The following is a 23,748-nucleotide window of genomic DNA, read 5'->3' as shown; positions in this document are numbered from 1 at the left end:
TAGATCCGCCTTATCAACCACAGTTAACTGTCGCGTGCCAAGCCACCCTCCGTGTGAATTTTCTTCTCCGCCTTCTTCCGCCCACGCACGCATCATTCACAGCACTTGCATTGTACGTACCCCTCTTCACTCACCACCAAGCAAAGTACCCCGCTACACCAACCTGGATATAAATCGCGGTATTCCACTGCTAAACCTCTTCTCTCCTCCCTTCCACGAAGTTTCGCCAATTCTCCCATCTCCAACACCCCGCAAACCCGGCACATTTAGTACCGTACACCCAATCCAATACATTTTCATCAAACTCTAAAGCCTCCACCAAATGTCCACCCCAACTGCCGGAACCACCTCGGCACTTCCCACCCCCCCAATGGACCGCGCCACCGTGCTCGAGCAGGACCGCTCCCTGCTCAGCCTCATGACCATCATCCGCGACGTGCACACCGACGACCGCGCCTTCGTCTCCGCCGTGGAGAAAGTCGTGCACCGTCTGATCTCTTCCGGTATGGTCACGTGTTCTCCATCTGGCGGGTGGAATCGAAGAAACTAATGCGAGAGGGTACCTCAATCTCAGCGCTGAACCACGTCCCCGCCGAGGAGTATACCGTCACCACACCGCTGGATACCACGTACAAGGGCCTGCGCTTCACGAAGGGGGTCTGTGGCGTGAGCATCCTGCGCGCCGGCGCGAGTATGGAGCAGGTTTTGCGGGATACGTGGACGTAAGTCACTTCCGGGCATCCTTTCGGTTTCTGTGTGGTGGAGGTAGATGGGAGGCTGATTGTAGGGGGGGGCGTGTAGCGGTCGTCTGAGCTTCGGAAAGCTCCTCATCCAACGCGACGAGGAGACGAGTATCGCCAAGAGTTATTACTCGAAGTTGCCGGCGGGGATTCGCGATGATGGTACGTGACACTGTTTACTTGGTCTTCGGAATTGCTTTGTTTCTTGGGATGTTCTAACCAGGCGAGTGTAGTGGTCTTGCTTCTCGAGCCGATGCTCGCGACCGGAGGCTCGGTTATCAAGGCGGTGGAGACGCTGACCGAGCATGGCGTGCCGGAGGAGTCGATCGTGCTGGTCAATGTCGTCTCCTCGCGGAAGGGGCTCGAGGTGGTCACGGGCCGGTTCCCTGCGTTGAAGATCGTGTCGGCCGCGGTGGACGCGGATCTGACGGCGCAGAAGTGAGTGTTCCTGCTTCCTTGGGAGGGGTCCTTCAAAACAGGAGTACTGACTGGTTGTAGCTACATTAGCCCTGGCTTGGGTGACTTCGGGGATAGATACTATGGTACGTGCTGAGTATGCATCGAGGTGGGAGGCGGCAGTCGGTGTTTTCGTGGTTATAGTAGTGTAGTATCTCTTTCGTGGGCTTTTGGATTTTGGGTGCTTCTTCTATGCATTGTGGGGGGTCGTAGGCTGGAATTTGGATATGTCTTGCATGGATGGTTGGATGGGTTTAGGGTGTATATTCATCGCATCAGGTGGGGGTCTTTCGAGTCGAACATTTTTCCCTGGTATGATGCAAATTCCAGGTCAAATACTTTGTTACTGAATGTGATCGGTCGCTTGGTCTTATAAGTTTTACTTGCTTGACTATCTCTACTCAAGATCAGAACACCGTCCCAAACAGCCGATCCCCGATATCTCCTACTCCAGGCTGGATATATCCCTTCGCATTCACCTCCGGATCCACCGCGCCTACCACAAAGCGACTCCCCTCCGGCCACACTCCGGCTGCGTAAGACAACCCCGTTGGCGTGGAGAGCATGGACAGGAAAGTTACCTTCTCCAGGCCCCATTCTCTGCCGATGACTCATTAGTCACTCAATTATTGCCTTCCCACTATCTAACCGATCTCGAAAGAGAGGGAAGGATCGAAACTCACTGCAAGATCGCAACAACCGCCGCCGCCGTCCCACCCGTCGCGATCAACGGATCCAGCACCACCGCCTGTTTGATCTGCGCCGGCTTGAGCGGCAGTTTATTGTAATACTCCACCGGCTGCAGCGTCGTCTGATCTCGGAAGATACCCAGGTGGTAGACTGCTGTCGAGAGGTTCTGGGGCAGGCTGTCCATGAAGCCGTCGAACATGGCAAGCCCGGAACGGAGGACGACGATCACGGCTACCGTTTTTTCGGGGCCGGTGGTGTCAAGATGGACGGATTTGGAGAGAGCGGTGGTCATTTCACGGACCAGCGAGCGCACTTCGGAGGGCTTGAGGTCGCGTTGGCGGAGGCTTTCGAGGAGGGCTGTGAAGGTGGTATTGTGCACGTGGTGCACATTGGCAGGGAGGGTGACGGTCATGATGAGGTGGTGGTGAAATCTGGAGGATGTCGGGTGTGAATTCAGATGCAAAGAAAATGTGTAGTCCGGAGACAGTGGCGGTTAACTGTGCTTATATCCATTCACTGATGCCTTGGCTCCAGGATCACAGACGAACACTTGCAATGTATCGATGGTGTTGCTGCGATATACTGCCGCGCTGGCGGTATCGCGTGGTGCTATCAGATAAGATAGACGGTATCAGCCGAGGAACAGGGATGATAAGCGCCTTTCCCCGCTCTGAGTTGTTGTTTCTTTCCCCTCCTTCCTACTCCTGCCTCCAACACAACTTCTTGACTCTTTTCGAGCAGAAATTCTTGAGCAGAACACCCTTCGAAGAGCCCACCACAGATACTGCAGTACAAGAGCCACCATGGATTCCAGCATCCAGCAACTTCTCGGTCTCGAAGCTGTCCGTGATCGCGCCCGTGTTGTCCTGAGCCTCGCCGAGCAAGGAAAGCTCCACCACTACGATTATCACCCCGACCGCTTGGACGCGACCGTGGACTACGTTGTCAACATCATAACGGTGCGACATCCTACTCATAATCCCAACAAAGCTAGAACCTAACACATTATCTCTGACAGCGCGACTTCGGCCCCGACCGATACGATCAGATCCCTCCCCACGGTCGCTGGCAGCACTTCGAAGTCGGCGGGGTGCCTCGACTACAGCAACTTCTCGAGCGGTGGACCCAAGCCGGATATGACGACAAGGAGAAGGTGCGCAGTCTGTTGGATTTGTTCTTCGTCTCCGTGCTCCTCGACGCCGGAGCGGGCGATACATGGCGGTACGTCGAACCGGAGACGGGAAATGTGTATAACCGTAGTGAGGGAATCGCGGTCGCTTCACTGTATATGTTCCTCAACGGAGACTTTGCCAAGCAGGGGTCGGAGAGGAAGGATGTCGTGCATGGTGGGCTTTCACTCTTTCATTTAACACCTAGCAAAGCTGACTGATGTTGTTTAACAGGGGAGGCGCTGAAAGGCCTGACGGTGGATGTATTGACCAAGGGGTTCCAGGTTGATGATCAAAGCAATCCGCTTGTTGGAGCCGGTGCACGCGTGGAGATTCTACAAAGACTGGGCCAGTCAATAACCAGTCTCCCGGAGATATTTGGACCGTCCGGTCGCCCTGGCCAGCTTCTTGGTGAGCTCAATGCTTTGTAGTCGACCGGGGTGTACACTGACCAATGCAGACCATCTCCTCTCCTCGGGCGCGGAGAACCTCGACTACGCCCGACTCTGGGCCGTGCTGCAGCAGACCTTGATCCCGATTTGGCCATCCGACCGAACCCGCGTTCGCGGACACCCGATCGGCGACGCATGGCCTCTGGCTGTATTGTCGGAATCCTCCCAGATCACCGCGACAGACCCCGAGACCGCCACCATCCAGCCCTTCCACAAGCTGACGCAGTGGCTGGCCTACTCACTCAAGGTTCCCTTCGAGCGCATACTGAAAATCACCTGGAAGAATGCGCAGCTGGGAACTGGCCTGCCCGAGTATCGCAATGGAGGGTTGTTCGTGGACATGGGGGTTTTGACGCTCAAGCCAGGGGCGATGGAGCGCGGACTGCGCACCTCCGGGGCCGCGCTGCCGTGTTTCGCGGTGGGAGATGGGGAGATTGTCGAATGGCGAGCGATGACGGTGGCTTTGCTGGACGAACTGCACAAGCGGATTCTGGGAAGTGGGAAATTGGGAGATGTTCGATTGACGCTGCCTCAGATGTTGGAGGCTGGCTCGTGGAAAGCGGGTCGGGAGCTGGCGGCGGAAAGGCGGCCGGAGACTAAGTCCAGTCCCATCCTAAACTCTGGGGACGGCACTTTGTTCTAGAACTTCTTCTTTCGAGAGATATAGCTGGGTCAAGAATCGATCGCATGAAATGTTAGGAGTGACTTGAGCAATATTGTGCAGTGTCGAAGCCATGTTTGACGCTCGACCTGGTTATCTTGGCTAAGCGACCTTGATGGCTGCATGAGTAGTAAGAAAAGAGGGAGCTTTGACAGCTTTAGCAGCGTTGACCCCTCTAGAATAACATTAGTGGGGTTTAAACTGCCGTCATTCTGACGAAATTCATAGAAGGGCCACGTATAGACTGTGAGTGAGACTTTAAGGGACACCAGGGACACCCTTGAGCGGACGGGAGGGAAGCTTATCTTAACCCCTTTCCCGCTTACCATCGATCTCAACAGGGCAGCTGAGGATTCGGCTGGAACCCGCATTGACTCGATTTGTCACGATTGACGCCAATCCCTCCAATAAAAGGTGGACCGGAACAGAACCCCTTATCACCCATCACATCACCCTCACAGATCGCGCCATCATATCCTAGCCCTGGCAAATGCGCGACGATATTTGATCAGCCACCCTTGCCGAGGTTTTCGGCCCCCCGGTAAGCGGCAGGAGGCACTACGGCTGATGGGTCTTTGGGTCTTTGGGTCTTTGGGTCTTTGCCCTACCGAGCCCCAGTCCGTGCCGAATACCCGGTACAACAACACCCCGACTATTTTGCCCATAAATATGCGCCGATAGGATCTAAGGAACCAACATGGGTTGCAACAATATGCGCAGGGTCTTGCAGTTCATCACACGTACACCTCAATAGTCTATTTCTCAGCCATCTACTCCGTAATTGGCCGAGTCATGCTGCAGGAGAACTATCATTCTCGTGCATTCATTGGGAGGGGCTGTGGGTCCGCAGAGACCCATTCCGTTAGTGCTTTTTTTTTCTTCTTCTGCCGTCTTGTTTTGCACCGAGTCAGACTGCCATCAGCACGATAAAAGCAATGAGTCGCCCGACCGTTCTCACCCACCCCCTCAGGTGTCTTAGACAATTTCACTCTATGCGGACAGCCCGTTGGAAGTGAAAGTAGATCTACGGTCTGTAGCATTGTCTGAAGCCATGCTATGATGACGTGAATTCCTGCACCACTTTCTAAGAATACAGTCCGCAAGTAACAAACTTAAAATGATCGCGGATCTGGAACAGCATCGCGAAAAAGGTACCCTTCCTAAGGGAGTTTATCGCACCCGGATCCCCCACTGGCGCATGCTCCTCGACCAAGGCGCCATCAACGAAGAGATCCTCGAATTTGAATACCCCGGCAGTGGCACGGAGGAAGATCCCTATGTGGTCTCTTGGATTCCCAACGACTGCCGCAACCCACTGCTCTTCAGCGCGGCGCGGAAGATCACCATCACTCTGATTGTCGCCTTCTCCACCTTGACCGTCGCCCTGACCTCTTCCACCTACAGCGGCAGCATCAAGGAAATCGTTGATGATCTCCATGTCAGCTCGGAAGTCGCGACCATCGGGCTGGCGCTCTTCGTGCTGGGGTTCGCGGTCGGCCCGATCTTCTGGGCGCCGGTCAGCGAGGTCTTCGGTCGCCAAACCCCCTTTATGGTCAGCTTCTTCGCCATGACCGCATTCTCAGCCGGGTGCGCCGGAGCGCAAAACATCTGGACACTGTGCATCCTGCGATTCTTCGCCGGATCCTTCGGGTCCTCGCCCTTCACCAACGCGGGAGGCACGATCTCGGACATGTTCACGGCGCGGCAGCGCGGTCTAGCCCTAAGTCTGTACGCGGCCGCCCCCTTCCTGGGCCCCGCCCTGGGCCCCATCATCGGCGGATTCCTGGGGATGAGCGCCGGCTGGCGCTGGGTGGAGGGTTTCCTCGCGCTCCTGGCGGCCCTGATCTGGGTCCTGATGGCCGTCTTCATCCCGGAGACCTACGCGCCTGTCCTCCTGCGGCAACGCGCCCGGCGCCTCTCCCAGCTCACCGGCCGGGTCTACCGCAGCAAGATCGAGCTGGACAAGGGCGCCGTCGCGCTGCCGCGCCTGCTGAAGACCACGCTCTCGCGCCCCTGGGTCCTGCTCTTCCGCGAGCCGATCGTCCTCCTCTTCGCCCTGTACATCGCCATCGTCTACGGCACGCTCTACATGTTCTTCTCCGCCTTCCCGATCGTCTACGAGGACATCCGCGGCTGGAACCCGGGCGTCGGCGGCCTCGCCTTCCTGGGGATCATGGTAGGCATGATCTTCGGCGTCGGCGCCACCATCCCCGCCAACCTGCACTTCATCAAGGTCCAAGACCGCCACGGGGGGTTCGCGCCCCCCGAGGCCCGCCTCCTGCAATGCATGCCCGGCGCCCTCGCCATCCCCATCAGCCAGTTCTGGTTCGCCTGGACGGACTCCCCCTCCATCCACTGGAGCGTCAGCATCATCGCTACCGCCCCCTTCGGCTTCGGCGTCATCCTGATCTATCTGGGGGTCATGAACTACCTCATCGACTCCTACACCATCTACGCCGCCTCCGTGCTGGCCGCCAACACCGTCCTCCGCTCCATCTTCGGGGCCATCTTCCCCATCATCGCCCCCTACATGTACAGCGGCGCGGGCATCCACTGGGCCCCCTCCATCCCGGCGCTTCTGAGTCTGTTGTGCATGCCAGCCCCGTTTCTGTTTTACCGGTACGGGGCGGCGATCCGGAAGAAGTGCAAGTTCGCCGCCGAGTCGGATCGCTACATGCGTGCCTTGCAGGAGAATGCGGCGCGGAAGGCCCAGGTAGTTGAGACTCGGAGGCCGGTGACGGGGGAGCCGGTGGTTTCGGCGGATGGGGAGCCGGGTCCTGCGGAGGCTGTTGGGGGAGCAGGAGGAAGAGGACCAGGTGAAAAGTGATCTAGTTATTGGTTGTCAATTATTTTGATTCTCGGTCTTCTTAGTAATGGGCTGCAAGGCGTATACGGTAGATATAGACGCGGATAGAGTACACCAGGTATCCATGCGTTCCGGATACAATGCACCACGAATGGATTTGGTTCAATGGATTTAGGAGACGAAAGACAGGCAAAAAGTAGATTTTGTATCGGAGTCTTCACATGGTGTGTACTTTTGCCCTTGCGGCTATGTACTTTATTTATTTCACCAACGTAGGGTTCTAGGTCTCTATTCTTGGACGACGCGATCCCCACATGAAGCTCATTTACCAGGCAATAACATATATAGATTACAGAATCATAGGGGAGCCTGCACAACTGAGGAGCAGCAATCCAGTACAAACAAATCCCTGCAGTTCCGAAAGAGTCGTCCCTTAGCCTTGCAACACCTAGCTGTCCTTTTTTCCCCCCTTGAGGGGAGAAAGAAAAGCGGGCGATAGCCGATCTCCGGGAGTTCGGCTGTTGCGGTCTCGTCATCCCGACCAACAATTCGCAGGGCCGGGCCGGACGGGGCCGCGACCCACGCGCGCGAATTCTCTGTCTGCACAAATTCCAGCTATGCATCGACGTCGGATGCTACAAAGTACATACAGTGAAGATCCTCTCCACGCTTCCCATCAGCGTTGTGGATGTGTATCTTGATCATCCCGCGGTCATTGTCGAGGTGATGAGCCAGGCCAGCGCTGTGACCGTGAGCTATGGGAGCAGCGAGAATGCTTTCTTGGACGTCATCCTGGGATGTGATGGGGCTAAATCCGAAGGCAAGCTTTCGTTTGACCTGCCTAGCAGTATGCAAGCCGTCGAGCAGAGCAAGGAGGATTTACCCTACGACACGGCAAACCCGCTTTTCCAATTCGGATACGGGCTGGAATATTCCACTTGAGCGCAATGCTTCGCTCACAAGCTCTCTTCCAAATCATTCTTCTCTCTAGGCGCTTCATTCCAGACGTGGGCGTGATTTTCAGGGAAAGGTTACTAGGAACAATAAAGTAGTAGGAGAAACTCCCCGTCGGTGTACTTTGCAGTGCGATACCATTTATTACCATTTCATTCGGGTTCTTAGAGTTTGTATATAGGTCTGATTTATTATTCTGCCTGCAGAGCGCCATCTGCCGAGTCGAGTGGTCTACAAAAAGTGTCTCTGGACCGGAGAATGGGAAATAAGTCCGAAGTTCACTGGTTTGCTTGGCTATAGCCGCGGTATAGCGGAAGCGGGAACTCCCCGTGTCTCCACGGTGCAGAGAACAACATCCAGTGCCTGGGCTATCTAGTTGCTAGGAAAAGGCTCGGAAGCGAAAGCTCTCCGTGTATTTTTTTTCTCCCCCCTTCCCCCCCCCTGCTTGTGTGTGCCTTCTCATGCGGAAAACTCGACATGGTCATGGTTGAGAATCCCGGTTCTCAACGGCAAACCACACAACAGCCCAGTCCTCTGCTGCGGAGTCGACATATAGCCCAGTTTGCAATCAACTCGAGCTCAATGGAAGATATACTATCTCAAGCTCTCATGTAGTCAAGTGTAAGACCGATAGTACGCGGCCTCTGTGTGGGGAAGCTGCATGTCCGAAGCAGACCTCGCAAACCCACACCAAATTAGGGTAAGTTTCTTCTCCGCAGGAAATCGGGCCGGCACAACCCCACATACAAGGGCTCTAGATATGGCATGTACAGTCATGAAGATCTGCCAGATATCTGAGCTTATTGTATTACTTGGAATGAGTCGGTGCTTGATGAGGCAAACCCTGAAGAACTCAACCCGGAGTCCAAATCTTGGCAGCATGATCAGTGGATGTCGACTTTGCTGCTTGAACCAAATGCTAGTAAAGGCGCGAATAATTATAGATCTCGTACAAAGCTTGTTTTCTCTTGTCCTGCGCTCGGACCTTCGAGGAATTAGCTTGAGGTGATGACGACTGCAGACGCGACTTGGGAAGTCCAGATACTAATTCGCACTAGCTGCACGGTTGGAGCAGACAGGTGTTTCCCATTGGGACAAATACCTCGATATCGGACACGGTGCAAAAGCGAAATAGCCTCGAGTCGGGGATGCAGCATCCGCGGCGTCCGTCCAGTTACCAACTAACTAATTGCATCGCTGATATTGGCTGCTGTATTGTGTTTCCGGGTTATGGTGTGAGGCATTAGTCGCTAGCGGCGTAGCACTACCACACAGAACTTGACAGGGAGAAAGTGATTTCTTGGTACTACAATCACGACTATGGGCGAACACAGTGAATGCTGATCGGAATAGTGGGCTCACAATCGACATACCCGTTTGAGGCCCAAAGCGACTTCGGTCTTCATCACCAATGTTGCAATTCATCGATTCAACTCGGGAAATCGACACAGTTGTACATTGAACGAAATGGTTTAAACCACTTCGACGCCGCTTTCTGCGAAGACGCCAATTCCACAAATGAAAGGGGCATTCACGCGTTCTGGCTAGGGTACAGTAGTTTACCTTAGCGTTGGTCAGTCATCACATCGGACGACTCTGATAACGTTCGACTGAAGGGCAATTTGACGTTGCAGCTAGCTCAGACACCGGACTCGCCCTTCGTCCTTTGGAACTGCTCGGACATTGTCTCACAGGGAGGCATTATTGCATGGGTGTTCGACACGAAAAGCCCCAGTCCTAGCTCAGCAGCATAATATAAAAGCGTGGTCTGTCTGCTCGCAATGCTACCTTCAAGCAGAGCACATCCAGTCTTTCCTTCATTATCCAACTCCGAGCTTTTCTTCATTCTCTTGTCTGTTTTGCTTGGATCCATCATTTAAAAATGCCTTCTTATATCCATTCTTTTTGGCCACTTCTTCTGGCCCCGCTGGTTACAGCCGTCAGTAGCACCTGCAACACCACCGCGCTGAACACGACTACGTCCTGGTACGATATCACCGTCGACGGCACAACCGTCTTCGATGTCGCCCGCGCCACCAACCGCGGCGTGTGTGACATTGGCCGGCAGAACCTCATGGCGGACGTGACCATCATCCCCAACGTGGGCGAGTCCTTCCTGATCCCAGCCGAGGTGTGCGAGCCGGACAACACCAGCTGCCTGCTGCCCAACACCACCGCCACCCGCACGTGTATCTATGGCGGACCACGTCTCTACTACACGGTGCGGGGCGACACCTACGAAATCATCGCGCGGCGTCTCAATATCACTGTCGAGTCCCTCATGCATGTCGATGGGCCTTCGAACGAAACTCTGGTCAATCCGACCTCGCCCACAGCCCTCCTGGACGTCGGCCAGTTCATCAAGGTGCCCCAGTGCGACCCCAGCCAGTGTATCCTTCAACCCTACTCCTTCAGCTGGGGTGTGTACAAGGACCTTGCCGACCACTTCGGGACCACTGTCGGGCAGATCATGATGCTGAGCCCCACATACAACTACAGTAGTCTCGCGTTCACCCCCGAGGGTCAATTCCCCCCCATCAACATTCCAATCAACTGCACGGCATTGGCGGACACTGTTACTGTCCTAGATTAAACGAAGCAGGTCTATGGGCTTGTGGAACGCGGCCGGGGTCGTTGTCTTTTCCCTCACTTGAATCATCACGACCGCTTCGCAGGCTCATCTGCCACTACCAACCTCGAAACACTTGTGAATCAATTCTTCATTTCTTTCCTTCGGATATTTGTTTTCAAGGATTCATCTTGCAAACCTACTAGGGTCATCCCACACAGCTCAGGTACCGTTGCTATTTCTGTGCGGCTATTGGCCTATTCAGCTCTGCTAGGGACACGGAAAACTTCATGTCTTGGATTACGTCCGTGTCAACATGCTTTTCTATGCTCCCGTATTCTATGCAGTCCGAGTAATCAACCTCTTTCGACAAGCAAAATCTTGCGTTTCCTACAATCTTGCTTTCTCACTAATGTTGTCTAATGCCTCCTGGTATCCTGGGGCATAAGTGGCACAGACTACATCATTTAGGGCTAGGTGGTAAATAGAATCGGTCCAGAGCGTGGGTCTTTTCCGTAATGTTGGAAATTACAATACAATATATTGTGGTACCGGTATACCTTGAAAGTAGAAAGTAAAAAGACTGTCAGCCACTTTTCAATGTGACAATGGGGCATAGTGACTTAAACAACCGCATTACAAACAACCCTGGGGCTATGGCGGCACTAATGCAAGACAACTCACAGAAACCAGTTTCCGACACGGGTGATCGCTGCGCTCGATATTTGACCCGCAGTGCAGTAAACATAAATAGATACAAGCTGACCATCGCCCTGCCCGATAATCTTCAAGGAACAAAATCAATTTACTACGTAAGTTAGGGATTTGACCTTTGGCGAGCGATTAACCAAATGCCTTCCCTGGTGCGACATCTGAAGCCGCTACGTGGGAGGCTCCAGAAGGAATGAACAAGCAGCCAATGGGAGAACACATGAGATTCACAAGCGGAATGTGTTGCCCGAGGCTGTGGCAGTTGCTATAACCGGGCCTGCACTTCTGGTCTCGCCACCATCTGAAATTGAACGAGCGCAACCGACAACAGAAACGCTATCGGTCGAAAAGGACCCCAACGAGCAAGACCAAGTGGATCTCTGGGCTTGGGCATTTGGGATATTTCAGATAACGAATTTTGGATCAACGACAAGGATGCGAGACTCAACGTGCGACGCGCGCAGGGCGCTGAGGAGCACGGGATCTCGCCCAGCGTGAATGCCATCCACTGGCACCTGAAGAGACTGGGCGAAACATTGGACGGTCATCGAACCGCGACGGGCGAAACGATCATCTTGTGGGATATGATGGGCGGCACGTTGCGCCTCAGTGAGACCATAATCCTCGATACGTTGTTCGACGAGAATTATTGTTCCGCCGTCTTCAAATCCAGCTGGGTTCAGTATGCGAATGAGCAGATGGGGGATTTTGCGGTAGAGTTTGTATACGCCGGCGATATCTAGATGACCTCCTGATGAGATGAACTAGTAGTATTTCTCATATCATCCCTACCTTGATGAGATCAGACATCAGGTCAGCCTCGCCCTCCTGGAATAACCTGTGCATTCGGCTATTGTGCATGGGATCCACCCCGTCAATCGATCTCATCCACAAACCATCCTCCTGCGGAGGTAAATCTTCTAGCCGAAGTCGACATGCATGCAGGCCGCAAGCGAGTCAACCTGTCGCGAATAGCTACGGACGTCAGTTGCCCGTCAGCAATTTTTTAGCTACATTGAAAACAGAAGAATTTGGAGTGGACTGGGTGGCTGATCGACCATCCCCGTTTTAGGTCTCCGCCACATCGGTGATAGGACAATGCAAGCGAAGGCGGGGCTTCCAATCGAGCCCGGACAAACGGTGGAACGATTGTGGCAGTGCTGCAGGGCAACGGAAGTAAACTCCGTTCTAATTTGCCGGGAGTCTAGACTCCTAAAGGGCTTCAAAAAAGTCTTGAATCTCATACTCTAAGCGAAGGCTATTGCCGAGGCAACCATCATCCCAAAGGTTCGCGGCCTGAGGCATTAGTCCGAAGCCCATATGGACCGGCGTCAGGAGAAATCAAATCAATACCCGTGACTGACCACTGGGATTTGCCCAAATGATTCGAACTGGAGGTTTACGTGGCGCATGGGCGAGATCGGTGGTTTGACGGTCTGCAATGAGGCTGGCTGAAAATGGCCCTGGTAGTTAGGGCTCCATTGAGGCGCAGTGATCGCCGTGACTCACCAAGCGTGGGGTCGGGCCGCCAGCCCGGCAGGCTGACCCAGCCCTTCGGTATTACTCTCGGCATGAGCTGACGTTTGGTCAGTTTGAAGCTCGACTATAGTAAGTAGTTCATGTCCAGGAATGTAGTTTGCCATCTAATAGCGAGAACCTGGTGGAATGTTACGCTGTCATCTTCGACTCCAGATTTACTGGCTGAGAAGCTGACCGAATCACCCCTGTTCCCAGAGATTACATTTTATTGTTGTTATAGTTCTCGGAACATGTGAATTACAAATGAGCCAAAAGTGAATATGACCATATCGATGATTTTCAGAAAGCCGGATACGGTCGACAAGTAAGTTGCGCGTCAGCCACAGGCAAGACTTAGTCCCTTTTGGCTGAACTAAGGCGAAGACGTTCCCCGATAAGTGGGGACCCAATGGGTTACTGAGGCTTGTACGGATCAAATACAGAGCTACGTTCGAGCTGAAGGTGAGGATAATCGGGTCTTGCAATTCAATGACCCAAAGCTTTCCACGAGGCTGCAAGAAAATATTTAACAGCTGGCAGACCCGTTCAACTAATTTCTTCCATCTCAGTATTCCTTCGTTCTCGAGTTTGCCGTCATAAAGCACACACCACTATGGCCGCGCTCTGGGATTCCGCGTCTCCCGTGGACAATGGTGATGAAGTCTTTTTGAATGTAACGGAGCTGACAGGTAGGCGAATTATCTTATCGCGCACGGAGTAGAAAAAGTCGAATAACATTTAACGACAGAAGAGAACCTCTCTGTGCCTTCGACACAAGGCTCTGCTCCCAGCGATGTCCTTAACCTCTACCGGTTGAGCCCCGACAAGCCGTGGACGAAGCAGATTCCGAAAGACCTGACCGAGCCCGTCGAAAGCCTGGAACCCGTGAAGTCCCCGGTGATTGTCCGATGGACCAAGGGTGAGGACGCCCGCTGGCAGGCCCGATCCTTCACCTTGCAGAGCGAGGAAATCAGGCAGGCTCTGACGCCAGCGTTCGCGGGTTACTCCGGCATCACCATGACTCTGGAGACTCTCACGTTCGAATACCCGTACGTGCCGTTCGTACGCCGGTGGCAGCAATTCTGCCAGACACGCGAGGATACGCAGAACCCGACAATCCGCTCCTACCTCGACCTGTTGCATCAGATTCTGGATAACGAGGTTGGCAATATTCTCACCCGTCGGGCGGACCTGCTCAAGAACGGCGTCATTACCCACGACCTCCTATGGACGGTCTTCATTCCGCAGACTGTTCTCTTCAGCGCGGGGGGCGACACCCCTCGGGCGTACGAGTGCGTAGACTCGTACACGCACGGACAGGATGGCTTTGTCGAGGTTAAGACGCGGTACATTGACTACGACGGAGAAAAGTACCTCTACGAGAACGAGGTGGTTAATATCTGCCCATTCAAGGGCACGATGGCCCTCGACGCGCTGCAAATCTTCCCTCTGGTAAATCACCAGGATGCAGAAGCCATGCGACAGCGGCTGATTGACCGCGGGAAACTGTGGGAATCATACGATGGCTCGCATTACAAGCACGTGCGGGACCACGGGCGCGTGATGATTGACCCCGCTGGATATAGGAAGCACCACAACAGCCATATGAATGGATGGGAGACCGGGGCCACGGAAATCGCGACGGCCATGACCGACGAGCATCGGCTGCTGGCCACCCCGTGGGTGCGCGGTTTCTCGTTGCGGAAGAAGGAGTGGCGGGCGTTTATGGTCGATGAGGTTGAGGATATTGTCTGGAACAAGGATGCCTTTGACTCCTTGGTCCTCCCCCGCGGGCAACAAGATCTAAAGAAGTTGATTCTCGCTGTCGCGAAAGCCCAGTCGCAGGACTCGTTTGACAATGTGGTTCAAGGCAAGGGCCAGAGCGTTATCTTGCTTCTAAGTGGCCCGCCGGGCGTTGGTAAGACGCTGACAGCGGAAAGTATCGCGGAGGTCATGAAAGTCCCGTTATACGTGATGGGGGCCGGGGACCTCGGGACAACTGTGGCTAACGTGGAAGCAAAGCTAGAGGAGGTCCTCGAGCTCGTGCCTCGTTGGAACGCAGTGCTTCTGATTGACGAAGCCGATGTCTTCCTCGAGGCCCGCACGGTATCCGATCTGGCCCGAAATGAATTGGTCTCGATCTTCTTGCGAAAAATGGAGTACTACGAGGTATGTATGCATCAACTTAAAGTCTGGCGAGGAGCAACGCTGACGTGTCCACAGGGTATCCTATTCCTAACGAGTAACCGCGCCGAGAACATCGACCCGGCCTTCGACTCACGTATTCATATTTCACTCCAATACCCGGACCTCGATGCTGTGTCTCGGCGGCAGATCTGGGCGCAGTTCCTTCGCTCCACCGCAGATATTACGGAGGCGCAGCTGGATAGCCTAGCGGAGTTGGAACTTAACGGTCGGCAGATCAAGAATGTGCTCAAGACTGCGCATCTCTTGGCACGGGATCAAGAGCGAGGACTGCTGTTTGCTGATCTGGAGACAGTCGTCAACTTAAGGTCTCTGGGCGGGAAGCCCCCAAGCATATGGCAGAACTTCCTCAAAAGCTTAGGGCTTGCTTGGCTGGGCCTAATCTAATGCACATTCTAAACCTATTCTACCAAGTAATTCACTCTGCTCTTCGAGATAGCATATTCTTTGACTGAAGATATATTCAACGTGAGTGTAATATTGCGCTTAGGTAATCTAATGAGCTTCCAAGATCTTGACACCTCATATGATTTTGTGATGTTAATGACATGGTCCTCCTTCTTAGGGCAGTACTGTCTTTGCGTGGCGGTCGTCGGTGTCAGGTACTTTACGCGCCAATGGGAATACACGCTGGAAGAATCGCCCTGGTACTTTGCTTACAGGGATACTGCGTCCCATATCTATTTTAAATGCCAGTCGGGATATATGGGTATTATCTCGATGCAATGCATATTTTCTGTCGGGTTCTTCCACTTCACCAATATTTGACCTCTGGATGCGTCTTGTGTTCTAGCCCCCCAAAGAAATGGTAGGCTTGTGTCTCGTAACTATCCCGGTAATCATTCCAGTTTTCACCTCTTACATAATCATATAGTTCTCTAAACACTCGAGTGTTGCGACGATTTTCGATTCCCGCGGTACTCAGGAACTTGCATGAACCAAAGTAAGGGCGCTCATGGCCTGGCTCGAAGGAATCCCGAAGTGTCCCTGTTCCCTGGGGTACTTGGTTCGGAGCGTCGCGGAAGATGGAGAAAGGGTTCCGACCATGGTCGTAAAGAAAGGAGTGTACCTCTTCTTCGAGCCAAATTCCCAGGCCCGGTCGAGGGGGCCAGGGTGCAACCGCAACTATCAGCTTGGGTCTCGACTCCGGGTCTCTTTCCGACCACCGAAACCTCTCGCGAATCTCATCCAAAAGATCTCTGTAATTGCCCCCGTTATCTAGAAATCCCAAGAAGCTCAGTTCAATCACCTGGAGGGTCGACAGTTGCTCCAAGAGAGATATCACGTCGTCCTGGATCACAATGAACCGAGATAGCTTCAAGGTTTGCAGTCCCGACCAGCCTGCCACTGGGAAGATAGTTTGAAGAGAGGTGAAATGAAAGCGAGATGATCTCTGCCCGGGCTCTCTCCATTGTTGCCCCTGCCACCTTAGATTAGTCACTGAGTCGACCTCGATTGTAGTATAGAGACTGAGATGTTCCAAGCTCGGTGCCTCACCCAAGGCGCGGCGCAGGTTTCCGTTGCGGAAGGCGGGCCACTCCTCATATTCCTGGCCACGGACAATTAGGGGAAGGTCCAGGCGGCGGAACCCGGGACGTCGCAGCAGGGCCACCAGGTTCTCGACCTCCTCGCACGGCTGGTGGAAGATGGTGCAATTGAGCCCCGTATCCAGCTGATTAACATCCAGGATTAGCTCGACCACGCGATGATCAGGATGCTGGGCCAATGCACGCAGAACAAGCCGGACTCCCCGCCATTGCTCTTTGACATTCTCCGGTAAAGTCCCCCAGTCCTCGGCCTCTGGCGTTGGATCTCCTTCCTCCGCTGTCGGCCATCCGTGGGGGATCGGGTAATTGAATCCTTTCGGGAATGCGCGGATCATTGGCGTCTCGTAGAGTGGCTGATACAACCAACCGTGAGCGGCAGGGGTGATAGTGATTCTCTCTAGCGCAGGAAACCTTCGAAGGCCATAAACCAAAGCCTCCACGTCACTCTGACGAATCAAGACTTCGGCTTGCTGCGCGAGAAGGTTCTGATAGTACTGCCAACAGGTCCACAGAGATGGCCGCGCGTCTTGCTGAGCTGCACGCTCCACGTTGTACCATCCATCTTCATTTCGGTCCATCCGCACTGACAGCTCATCGAGATTGTTCTTACATCTTGTGACAAACCACTTCGGGCAGTTGTTGTTCACCTCTTCCTCGTCGTCCGAGCCGATGACTGCGTCAACGTTATACGGGTCAGGCTCTGGCGTTGGATCGTCGATCAGGAAAGCATCATCCCACACTATCTCCGTTACCTGCTGGCGAAATAATGGATGTTCTGCGACCGTACGAAATACTCGGATATTGAGCGGGTTTGCAGAAAGGAAGACGCGAGAGAGACGGAGGCGAGCGACGTCGCAGAGACGGCGGCACGTCAAGCGCAGCGATTTGATGTCACAGTTTGATAGTGTAGAAATTATCTGGTGGAAGAGTTCAGGTGGCAATGACAAGAGAGGCATATTGATCTTCGAGGTCAATATTTGGGGTGGGTGAGTGATTGGAAGTAGTAGCTGCGGGTCACAAAGTAGTGTCCAGTTGGTGGGCTGGGTAGGAAGAAGCAATTTATAACATCCCCCCGTGAGTTGGTGAAAGTCAGACACTTGATTTAATTCCCCGCCACTAGTTCAGGGGCCATGATACTAGCCACTTTGAGAGTTTATCCCTGCCTACCGGAACTAACTACTTTACCGTATATCCCCATCCTTGATTGTATGTATTGTACAGATGTGGACAGTAGTACTTGGATACGGGCTAGCGTGGCACACATCATACCAGTTCTATCGAGATGAATTCTCATATATCCTGCCCCGTCCGGTGAGTATCCTAGTGTGTTTAATGCAGGGTGAGGTTGAAGACGCTTGGATTCTGACTACATTAGGCTATCTCGGAAGAGGTAGCTAAGGCCACCGGCGGACGGCAGCCTAGGCGAGGCCGCAGGACCGCCAAGCATATCAACAGTTATGCTCACTCGCTCAGCCCATGGGCCAATTTATCAATTCTAAATACTGGCTCCCAGCAATCATACCCGTGCTCTGAATTCAAACATCATTCTCAAACAGACACAGGCATCTAGAGTCGCCCTTCAAACATCGGTGCGGGTACGGGCTCGTAACCCCGAAGCCAAAGCTAGAGGCTTCCAATTCCACATAAGCCATAATTTTCCACTTATGGGGTTCCTGACTATATCCCACCAAAAATGGTTCTTTGGACCGGCTCATTCAATGGCTGGCTATCTCGTCATACCGGAAATCCCGGATCGAGTTGATACTCCAGTGTGAGATATAACAGTTATAAAGGCAACGAATCACCGATCGACCCAGGCAGTCTTCTTAAGTGAATGCTAAGGTCCCTCCGACACCCCAAACTTGGCCTGGACTATACTGTAACTTCGACGCTCAAAGTCGCTCTACGCTCATGAAATCGATATGCGTGTCGAGATTGCTTTGGGTCTACCCACAGCGATTGATGCCGTGACTGCTGCTGGTCATGCTATTACTGTGATATTGGAAGCCAGGCTACTGCTAGTGGTGTCTTGTGGGAGATAGTGGTCGAAAACTGTAAGGATTTGAAGGTGAGATGGTCGTTGTATTGTTTCTACAAGGTATAAGCTAAATGGCAACCGCCCCTTCTAGGCTGTAATCATGACTCGTGCAAGAAGTATTACTTATTCTGCCCGAAGCCGCTGCCCACCTTTGTGGTGCGCAAGTTTGATAATAGGAAGCAGCCGGGACCAGCTTGAATATCCGATAGGGTCTTCTTCTCTATCACATTGAGTCCCTGGCCCGGATTCCACGGTCCCACCCGTCTGAAAGTATGTCGTGGATAGTGGATTCTCACTTGAATCATATGGTTTTGTTGGATTAGCTGGCTCGTCTCGACCAGCATTATCAAATTACAAAACGGACTTGGTTCCGTAGCGATCAAAGATGGCAGACTGATGGGCTGGCACGATGGTTCTACTTCATATATTTCAGTTCCCCTGGGGATATGTTTGGCCCTATTTTGCTGAGAGGCTTCCCTGTCAACTAGGTAGTATGGTGCAGTACAATTTCATACAACCCCCAGATATTTGCCGCTAATATCGAGGCAACAGCGCACACACGCAATTCGAATCGACTTTGTCAATGAACTTTCAACTATTCTCACGGGCTGTAACTTGAACAGATATAATCCATAGCTACCCAATGCCAAAAATTGATTAGGTGCTTCCAGGGCCCAAGGAAGCTATAGTCCGGTCCTCTAAGTCTTCACTATCAACGAGAGCGATAAGGCCGGTGATAGCCTCCTATCACCGCCCATTATCTCCGGTCCCGGCCATGCCATTCCCCAGTTCGCTCAAATTCCGCAAGGGATGCACACACTTTCGTTCCTTTCTTTCTCTCTTCTCCCTCCACATCCCGGAAACAGATCAGACATTCAATCAGCCAAGATGCTCGGCAGCAAGACGATCGAGAGTGCACTCTCCCTGCTCAAACAAAATCCATCCAAAACTCTAGAGCTGACTCTGGGCGTCCACCGCAACATCCAACCAGGCCAATACATCCCACGAGCAGGTCTGTCTCGAGCTCCCACATTCTTCGACCACGCATTGTCTGCGCAACTCAGAATCTAAACTAACAAAACGAGAACAGACGCCCGCTCCGCCCCCGATCTCACCTTCACCGTCCCCGACCCCAACCGCACGTACATGGTCGTCAACCTAGACCTGGACGCCCCGTTCCCGGCATTCAGCTTCCTAGGCCCGATCCTGCACTGGTTGCAACCCGGTCTTCGTCCTGTCCCTACGACAATGACGACGTCGCCCACGGACGGGGCAGCCTACGACTTCGAGGTCACCGCCCCCTTCGTGGCGAACTACATCGGGCCCGGCCCCCCGCCCGGTAGCGCACCGCATCGCTATGTCTTCTTCCTGTACGAGCAGCCGGCCGGTTTCGACGTCGAGAAGTACGCGTCTCCGGAGGGGCAGAAGGTGGGACGCTGGCCGCGGGTGCGGTACGATTGGGATAAATGGGTGCAGGAGGTGCAGTTGGGCGACGTGGTGGCGGTGAATTATTTTACCAGTAATTGATGCGGGGGCTGAGATGTCGGGAGTGAAAAAGGATGGTGGAAGTTTCTGGCAGGCCCCAATGTGGCCATCCGTGCCGGTTCCGGGGAGTGACTAACTACCTGGTTGGTGGTGGTTGCGGGGCCGGTTCCGGGCGAGCAAGCCGGCTCCGGGCCCCGGGTATGCTGATAAGATAAGCCCTTTGTGACGGGACCGCGTCATGACTCGCGCTCAAATAATCATTATCCGTCTTTCGGGCCCGGGGGTCAAGGTAACGAACGAGGTAGATAGAGTAATAGCTATTAGGCCACCACTCAATACTCATCTGACACCCGGAGCTTCAAAACAGCATAAGAGGTCGGCGACTGTGAAGTTCTTCAATGCGATCGGGGAGTCTAACAAACTTGCTGCTAATGCTGTAACCCTGAAAGCGATAAGAATATAAGTCGCAATTCAGATGGCCACATTATATTGTTGGAACGTGCACTTCCAATCATTATATTATATAGAATGAAGAAAGCTAGGGACCCATACTTAGTTGTCTATGCAAAAGGTCACCTTGATGTTGAAGCTATCAAGATCCTGATTGTTGCGGGTCGCACAATATCTGTGAGTACTGCGCCTTGAAACTAACAAGGTCACTGTCTGGTTTGTAATACACCCTACCTTCGATATATGGAATTAGATGGTATGGTAGACTGGAAAGATGCTACTAACCCCGACACCAACTTGCTGGAATATCGCGAGCAAGCTCCAAACCACTGTTTCCATGAGAATGGTTAAGACTACAAACATTACACCACCGCTCGGGAGAAGATCAAAGTTGGCAAGAGTCAAATTTGGTGCCCAATATATCGGATGGGTTATGCATTGGTGAGCATTCTCTGGCCTCCACACCGGATGATGCTCCAGAACTCAAGACGGGCCAATCTACCCGGAGTCTCCACTCCCAATCTCATCTGATCGGCTTTCAAAAGCCATAAGTCTGTGTTTGCTATGCTCGTGTCGATCTGGAACACAGTACAGTTTAGTTGAGCTGAGCTTGAATATAACTTAGACCGCAGCCGCACAAAATATGGGGTCTCGTCACATACCACGTCAGATGAGATGTCAAATTATTTCGCATCTGACCAAGTTTGACTTCTCCCTCCCTAGGCGGCACTGTCGGGAGCAGGAGTCTCGTCGGGGACATATTTAACCCAGCTAATCGCCCCATCCGACGCAGTTCCTGTGACGATTTTGGCAAGGGCGATGTCGGATAAGAGGACAAGGGAAAGAAAAAGAGAAGTCATTGATAGCGAGAGCTTCATCTTGTGTGGTGGTATATCTTTGAACAGTTTCTTGGAGCGGAATCTGAATCTTCGAAGATGGCACCATCTATGGTTGCAACCAGGCCAGGGTCGGCTCGATATCTATACCCTTTTATTTCGCGGAGCCCCAGACGCCACGATAGAGGTCGCAGCTTAGATAACATAGATTCATCGTGTGGTCGAGGGTTCAGAGAGTTTACCAGTATTATTTGCCCCCTGAAGCTGCATTTTATTGGCTGTCCGGCATCTCTATGACGCGCAGGGTCCACATTATTAACTTCAGTATCAAAGGATCTATACCGAAACAAAGGTGCAGATGATCATACCGAAGGGACTACTATGTACGACAAGATGAGGTATGAAATGTCATTGGATACCATCTGATGAAATGGTCGGGTGCGCTTAGGGTCCGGGGAAGACAGAACTTTGTGTCTAGACTTTCAATTGTCCTCTGGCATTGATTCAAACCCGACCGAAGGTTTGTTTCTGGTTCGCCCACGTGAGAATGTTCTGGCCGAGTCAATCTTTATTCCTTGTATGTATCTGCAGTGGGCGCAGAATTGATCTGGTACTAAATAAGGTTATCGGAGGTGGGTCCGGGCCGTTTGCGGTGAAATTAAGCAGTGAAAGCTTAAGAGGCCCGGCCCACCTTGTGGGATCAAGATCGACCAGCACTGATCGATCCGATCGATCTGAGCAGCATGTTTCCACGGCGACCTTCACTGCATGTCTGTGGTTGAGAAAGTGATAGCAAGACATCCAGAAATCGCGCACATCCTTAAGGTGAAATCGAACCGTCATCATTTTGATACTGCTGGGCTGTCATGGTGTTGGGCTCGAGAGTCCACTCCTGTACCGTCTGGTCTAGACTTCGAGGTGGCCGACCGCAATGCTGGTACAATGTGCACTGCGCCACGCTGTTCACTTTCTATTCAATCTCGGATACTGCCGTATCACAATGCAACTTTTGAGATCCCCACGCGAGGTTTATGGCGGGATCTCTCAGTCAATTTGCAACATGATCAGCATTGGACTACTTGACGACTTGCGAAGTCATTACAGACCAGCTTGAAATTATTGGGACATGCCCATCTATCAAAGCAGGGATTTCTACAAAGCCTATCTTCGCTTCCTTCAACAATCACCTTTCAACAGCCAGTAGAGCCTGAGAGTATTATTCTCAAACTTAATCGTCAACCGCAAATCCCCTAAGTTCCCGCACCGCCCCCTCCCCACAAACGACCCAAATCCTCCCGGCCATTGTCTGTTGATCGTACCAAGGAACCATCGGTCAGCGGATACTTGGCGCGGAGTCTAGATCACAAGTCTGGGATTGCAGCGCATCAAAGCAGCAGAAACATTATCCTCACCATCATAGCTACTCTTAATCAAGGACGTCATGGCAAGAGTCTATGCTAAACATAAATGTCCTCGTAGTCCGATGATTGACTTTAGAAACAGCAACAAGCATAGCCCTTCCAACTATTGCTTTATATCTGTCTCAGTTGAACATGGTCAAGCCCACAATCCTCGCGCTACTGGCGCTAAGTACGATAGCACCCAGCCATACACTCCGCTCAAGAGATGAGACTAACATCTCCAGGCACCCCCGTTTGGTCAACGCCACAGACCTCGGTGACCAACCTAGCCAAGTGCACCGACTGGTGTTACAAGAACTACCAGAACCCGTCGTCCACCTGCGTGTTCCCCGCATTAACCGGACAGGGCCCATGTTATGTCTGTGGCCCTCTCAAAACCTCGCAGTCGCAGCAAGTATGCAGCGGAGCCTGCACGGATACGAACACCGACGCGAAGAATTGTGGAAAGTGTGGTACCACTGTAGGTCCAGACCCTGGGTGTTCCCCCCAAATCCAAGCATCATCGGGATAACCTTGATACTTGCAGTGTGCATCTGGGAAATGCACCCTGGGCAAATGTTGCAACCCCGTCGATACTTACGGCTGCACGATCGATAACTTCAGAAGCTTTTGTTGTAATCAAGGGTGCTGGTTCAATGTTCCGGTAGATGGCGGGACGGGTAGATGCCTTTGATGGATTTCTGAAGGTGTATCCTGGTTGCTGACAATGCTTCTTATTGTGCCTTGTTTGATGCGCTGGAATAAAAGCTCTTGTGGGATCAGCCAGGAGGCAAGACTATGCACTGTGAATACCCCCACACGGCCTATATAGCTGCCAGAAGTGAAAACGAGATACCCACACCCACCCATCCACCCACCCACACACACAGGGGTTACATTCATTTATTGTAAAGTTATAGAAAATGCTGAGTAAGCCATAAAGCATAATAGGTCAAAGATCAGTACAATTATAAACTTGAAAGGCACCTCTACAGTACAGCTCCATAGCTCTGATCCGCTGATCTGCGTCTCTTTCCTCCTTGTCGCCAAGCACCCCACAA

General features: G+C 52.8%; 9 protein-coding genes across 9 annotated transcripts; 7 read left to right on the top strand and 2 right to left on the bottom strand.

The window, feature by feature from the left end:
• Window positions 1-119: 119 nt before the first annotated feature.
• On the top strand, window positions 120-1,555 carry BO72DRAFT_447895 (uracil phosphoribosyltransferase). The gene is made up of 5 exons (XM_040944660.1): window positions 120-503; window positions 575-722; window positions 802-902; window positions 974-1,178; window positions 1,239-1,555. The coding sequence occupies exons 1-5, from the start codon at window positions 323-325 to the stop codon at window positions 1,291-1,293; spliced, it is 690 nt and encodes a 229-aa protein (XP_040801408.1). The 5' UTR covers window positions 120-322; the 3' UTR covers window positions 1,294-1,555.
• Window positions 1,556-1,603: 48 nt separating this feature from the next.
• BO72DRAFT_527586 (uracil phosphoribosyltransferase) lies at window positions 1,604-2,436 on the bottom strand (the record flags this gene model as incomplete). Its single annotated transcript, XM_040950116.1, has 2 exons — window positions 1,880-2,436; window positions 1,604-1,796 (listed from the first exon to the last, which is right to left on the bottom strand). The coding sequence occupies exons 1-2, from the start codon at window positions 2,296-2,298 to the stop codon at window positions 1,604-1,606; spliced, it is 612 nt and encodes a 203-aa protein (XP_040801407.1). The 5' UTR covers window positions 2,299-2,436.
• A 151-nt stretch (window positions 2,437-2,587) lies between these two features.
• BO72DRAFT_428627 (URC4/urg3 family protein) lies at window positions 2,588-4,209 on the top strand. Its single transcript, XM_040943033.1, has 4 exons — window positions 2,588-2,845; window positions 2,905-3,232; window positions 3,290-3,466; window positions 3,516-4,209. The coding sequence occupies exons 1-4, from the start codon at window positions 2,690-2,692 to the stop codon at window positions 4,148-4,150; spliced, it is 1,296 nt and encodes a 431-aa protein (XP_040801406.1). The 5' UTR covers window positions 2,588-2,689; the 3' UTR covers window positions 4,151-4,209.
• A 1,001-nt stretch (window positions 4,210-5,210) lies between these two features.
• Window positions 5,211-7,916, top strand: BO72DRAFT_527584 (MFS transporter; the record flags this gene model as incomplete). Its single annotated transcript, XM_040950115.1, has 2 exons — window positions 5,211-6,956; window positions 7,530-7,916. Exons 1-2 carry the CDS (start codon window positions 5,286-5,288, stop codon window positions 7,914-7,916), a joined length of 2,058 nt encoding a protein of 685 aa, XP_040801405.1. The 5' UTR covers window positions 5,211-5,285.
• Window positions 7,917-9,810: 1,894 nt separating this feature from the next.
• Window positions 9,811-12,165, top strand: BO72DRAFT_527583 (LysM peptidoglycan-binding domain-containing protein; the record flags this gene model as incomplete). Its single annotated transcript, XM_040950114.1, has 2 exons — window positions 9,811-10,450; window positions 11,560-12,165. 2 exons carry the CDS (start codon window positions 9,811-9,813, stop codon window positions 11,949-11,951), a joined length of 1,032 nt encoding a protein of 343 aa, XP_040801404.1. The 3' UTR covers window positions 11,952-12,165.
• A 701-nt stretch (window positions 12,166-12,866) lies between these two features.
• BO72DRAFT_527582 (ATP-binding protein) lies at window positions 12,867-15,318 on the top strand (the record flags this gene model as incomplete). Its single annotated transcript, XM_040950113.1, has 5 exons — window positions 12,867-13,051; window positions 13,111-13,188; window positions 13,296-13,415; window positions 13,475-14,895; window positions 14,950-15,318. The coding sequence occupies exons 3-5, from the start codon at window positions 13,340-13,342 to the stop codon at window positions 15,316-15,318; spliced, it is 1,866 nt and encodes a 621-aa protein (XP_040801403.1). The 5' UTR covers window positions 12,867-13,051; window positions 13,111-13,188; window positions 13,296-13,339.
• A 367-nt stretch (window positions 15,319-15,685) lies between these two features.
• Window positions 15,686-17,473, bottom strand: BO72DRAFT_428617 (uncharacterized protein; the record flags this gene model as incomplete). The annotated part of the gene is made up of 2 exons (XM_040943032.1): window positions 16,373-17,473; window positions 15,686-16,324 (listed from the first exon to the last, which is right to left on the bottom strand). The coding sequence occupies exons 1-2, from the start codon at window positions 17,432-17,434 to the stop codon at window positions 15,686-15,688; spliced, it is 1,701 nt and encodes a 566-aa protein (XP_040801402.1). The 5' UTR covers window positions 17,435-17,473.
• Window positions 17,474-19,384: 1,911 nt separating this feature from the next.
• Window positions 19,385-20,300, top strand: BO72DRAFT_403702 (YbhB/YbcL family Raf kinase inhibitor-like protein). Its single transcript, XM_040942239.1, has 2 exons — window positions 19,385-19,528; window positions 19,607-20,300. The coding sequence occupies exons 1-2, from the start codon at window positions 19,405-19,407 to the stop codon at window positions 20,041-20,043; spliced, it is 561 nt and encodes a 186-aa protein (XP_040801401.1). The 5' UTR covers window positions 19,385-19,404; the 3' UTR covers window positions 20,044-20,300.
• A 2,504-nt stretch (window positions 20,301-22,804) lies between these two features.
• On the top strand, window positions 22,805-23,547 carry BO72DRAFT_447891 (uncharacterized protein). The gene is made up of 3 exons (XM_040944659.1): window positions 22,805-22,877; window positions 22,933-23,168; window positions 23,235-23,547. Exons 1-3 carry the CDS (start codon window positions 22,841-22,843, stop codon window positions 23,379-23,381), a joined length of 420 nt encoding a protein of 139 aa, XP_040801400.1. The 5' UTR covers window positions 22,805-22,840; the 3' UTR covers window positions 23,382-23,547.
• Window positions 23,548-23,748: the final 201 nt, after the last annotated feature.

Source organism: Aspergillus fijiensis (assembly GCF_003184825.1).
Source record: "Aspergillus fijiensis CBS 313.89 unplaced genomic scaffold BO72scaffold_22, whole genome shotgun sequence".
Taxonomy (NCBI): Eukaryota; Fungi; Ascomycota; class Eurotiomycetes; order Eurotiales; family Aspergillaceae; genus Aspergillus; species Aspergillus fijiensis.
Note: the sequence above shows the minus strand (reverse complement) of the source record. Positions and strands in the feature narration are given on the sequence as shown.

Bases quoted from the DNA above. Each gene is read 5' to 3' on its own strand.
- BO72DRAFT_447891 (XM_040944659.1), top strand. From the start codon at position 22,841: ATGGTCAAGCCCACAATCCTCGCGCTACTGGCGCTAA. The intron at 22,878-22,932 runs GTACGATAGCAC...TAACATCTCCAG, and splicing joins CCTCGCGCTACTGGCGCTAA to GCACCCCCGTTTGGTCAACG. The intron at 23,169-23,234 runs GTAGGTCCAGAC...TGATACTTGCAG, and splicing joins GTGGAAAGTGTGGTACCACT to TGTGCATCTGGGAAATGCAC.
- BO72DRAFT_428627 (XM_040943033.1), top strand. From the start codon at position 2,690: ATGGATTCCAGCATCCAGCAACTTCTCGGTCTCGAAGCTGTCCGTGAT. The intron at 2,846-2,904 runs GTGCGACATCCT...TATCTCTGACAG, and splicing joins ACGTTGTCAACATCATAACG to CGCGACTTCGGCCCCGACCG. The intron at 3,233-3,289 runs GTGGGCTTTCAC...GTTGTTTAACAG, and splicing joins GAGGAAGGATGTCGTGCATG to GGGAGGCGCTGAAAGGCCTG.
- BO72DRAFT_447895 (XM_040944660.1), top strand. From the start codon at position 323: ATGTCCACCCCAACTGCCGGAACCACCTCGGCACTTCCCACCCCCCCA. The intron at 903-973 runs GTACGTGACACT...AGGCGAGTGTAG, and splicing joins GGCGGGGATTCGCGATGATG to TGGTCTTGCTTCTCGAGCCG. The intron at 1,179-1,238 runs GTGAGTGTTCCT...GACTGGTTGTAG, and splicing joins GCGGATCTGACGGCGCAGAA to CTACATTAGCCCTGGCTTGG.
- BO72DRAFT_403702 (XM_040942239.1), top strand. From the start codon at position 19,405: ATGCTCGGCAGCAAGACGATCGAGAGTGCACTCTCCCTGCTCAAACAA. The intron at 19,529-19,606 runs GTCTGTCTCGAG...AAACGAGAACAG, and splicing joins CCAATACATCCCACGAGCAG to ACGCCCGCTCCGCCCCCGAT.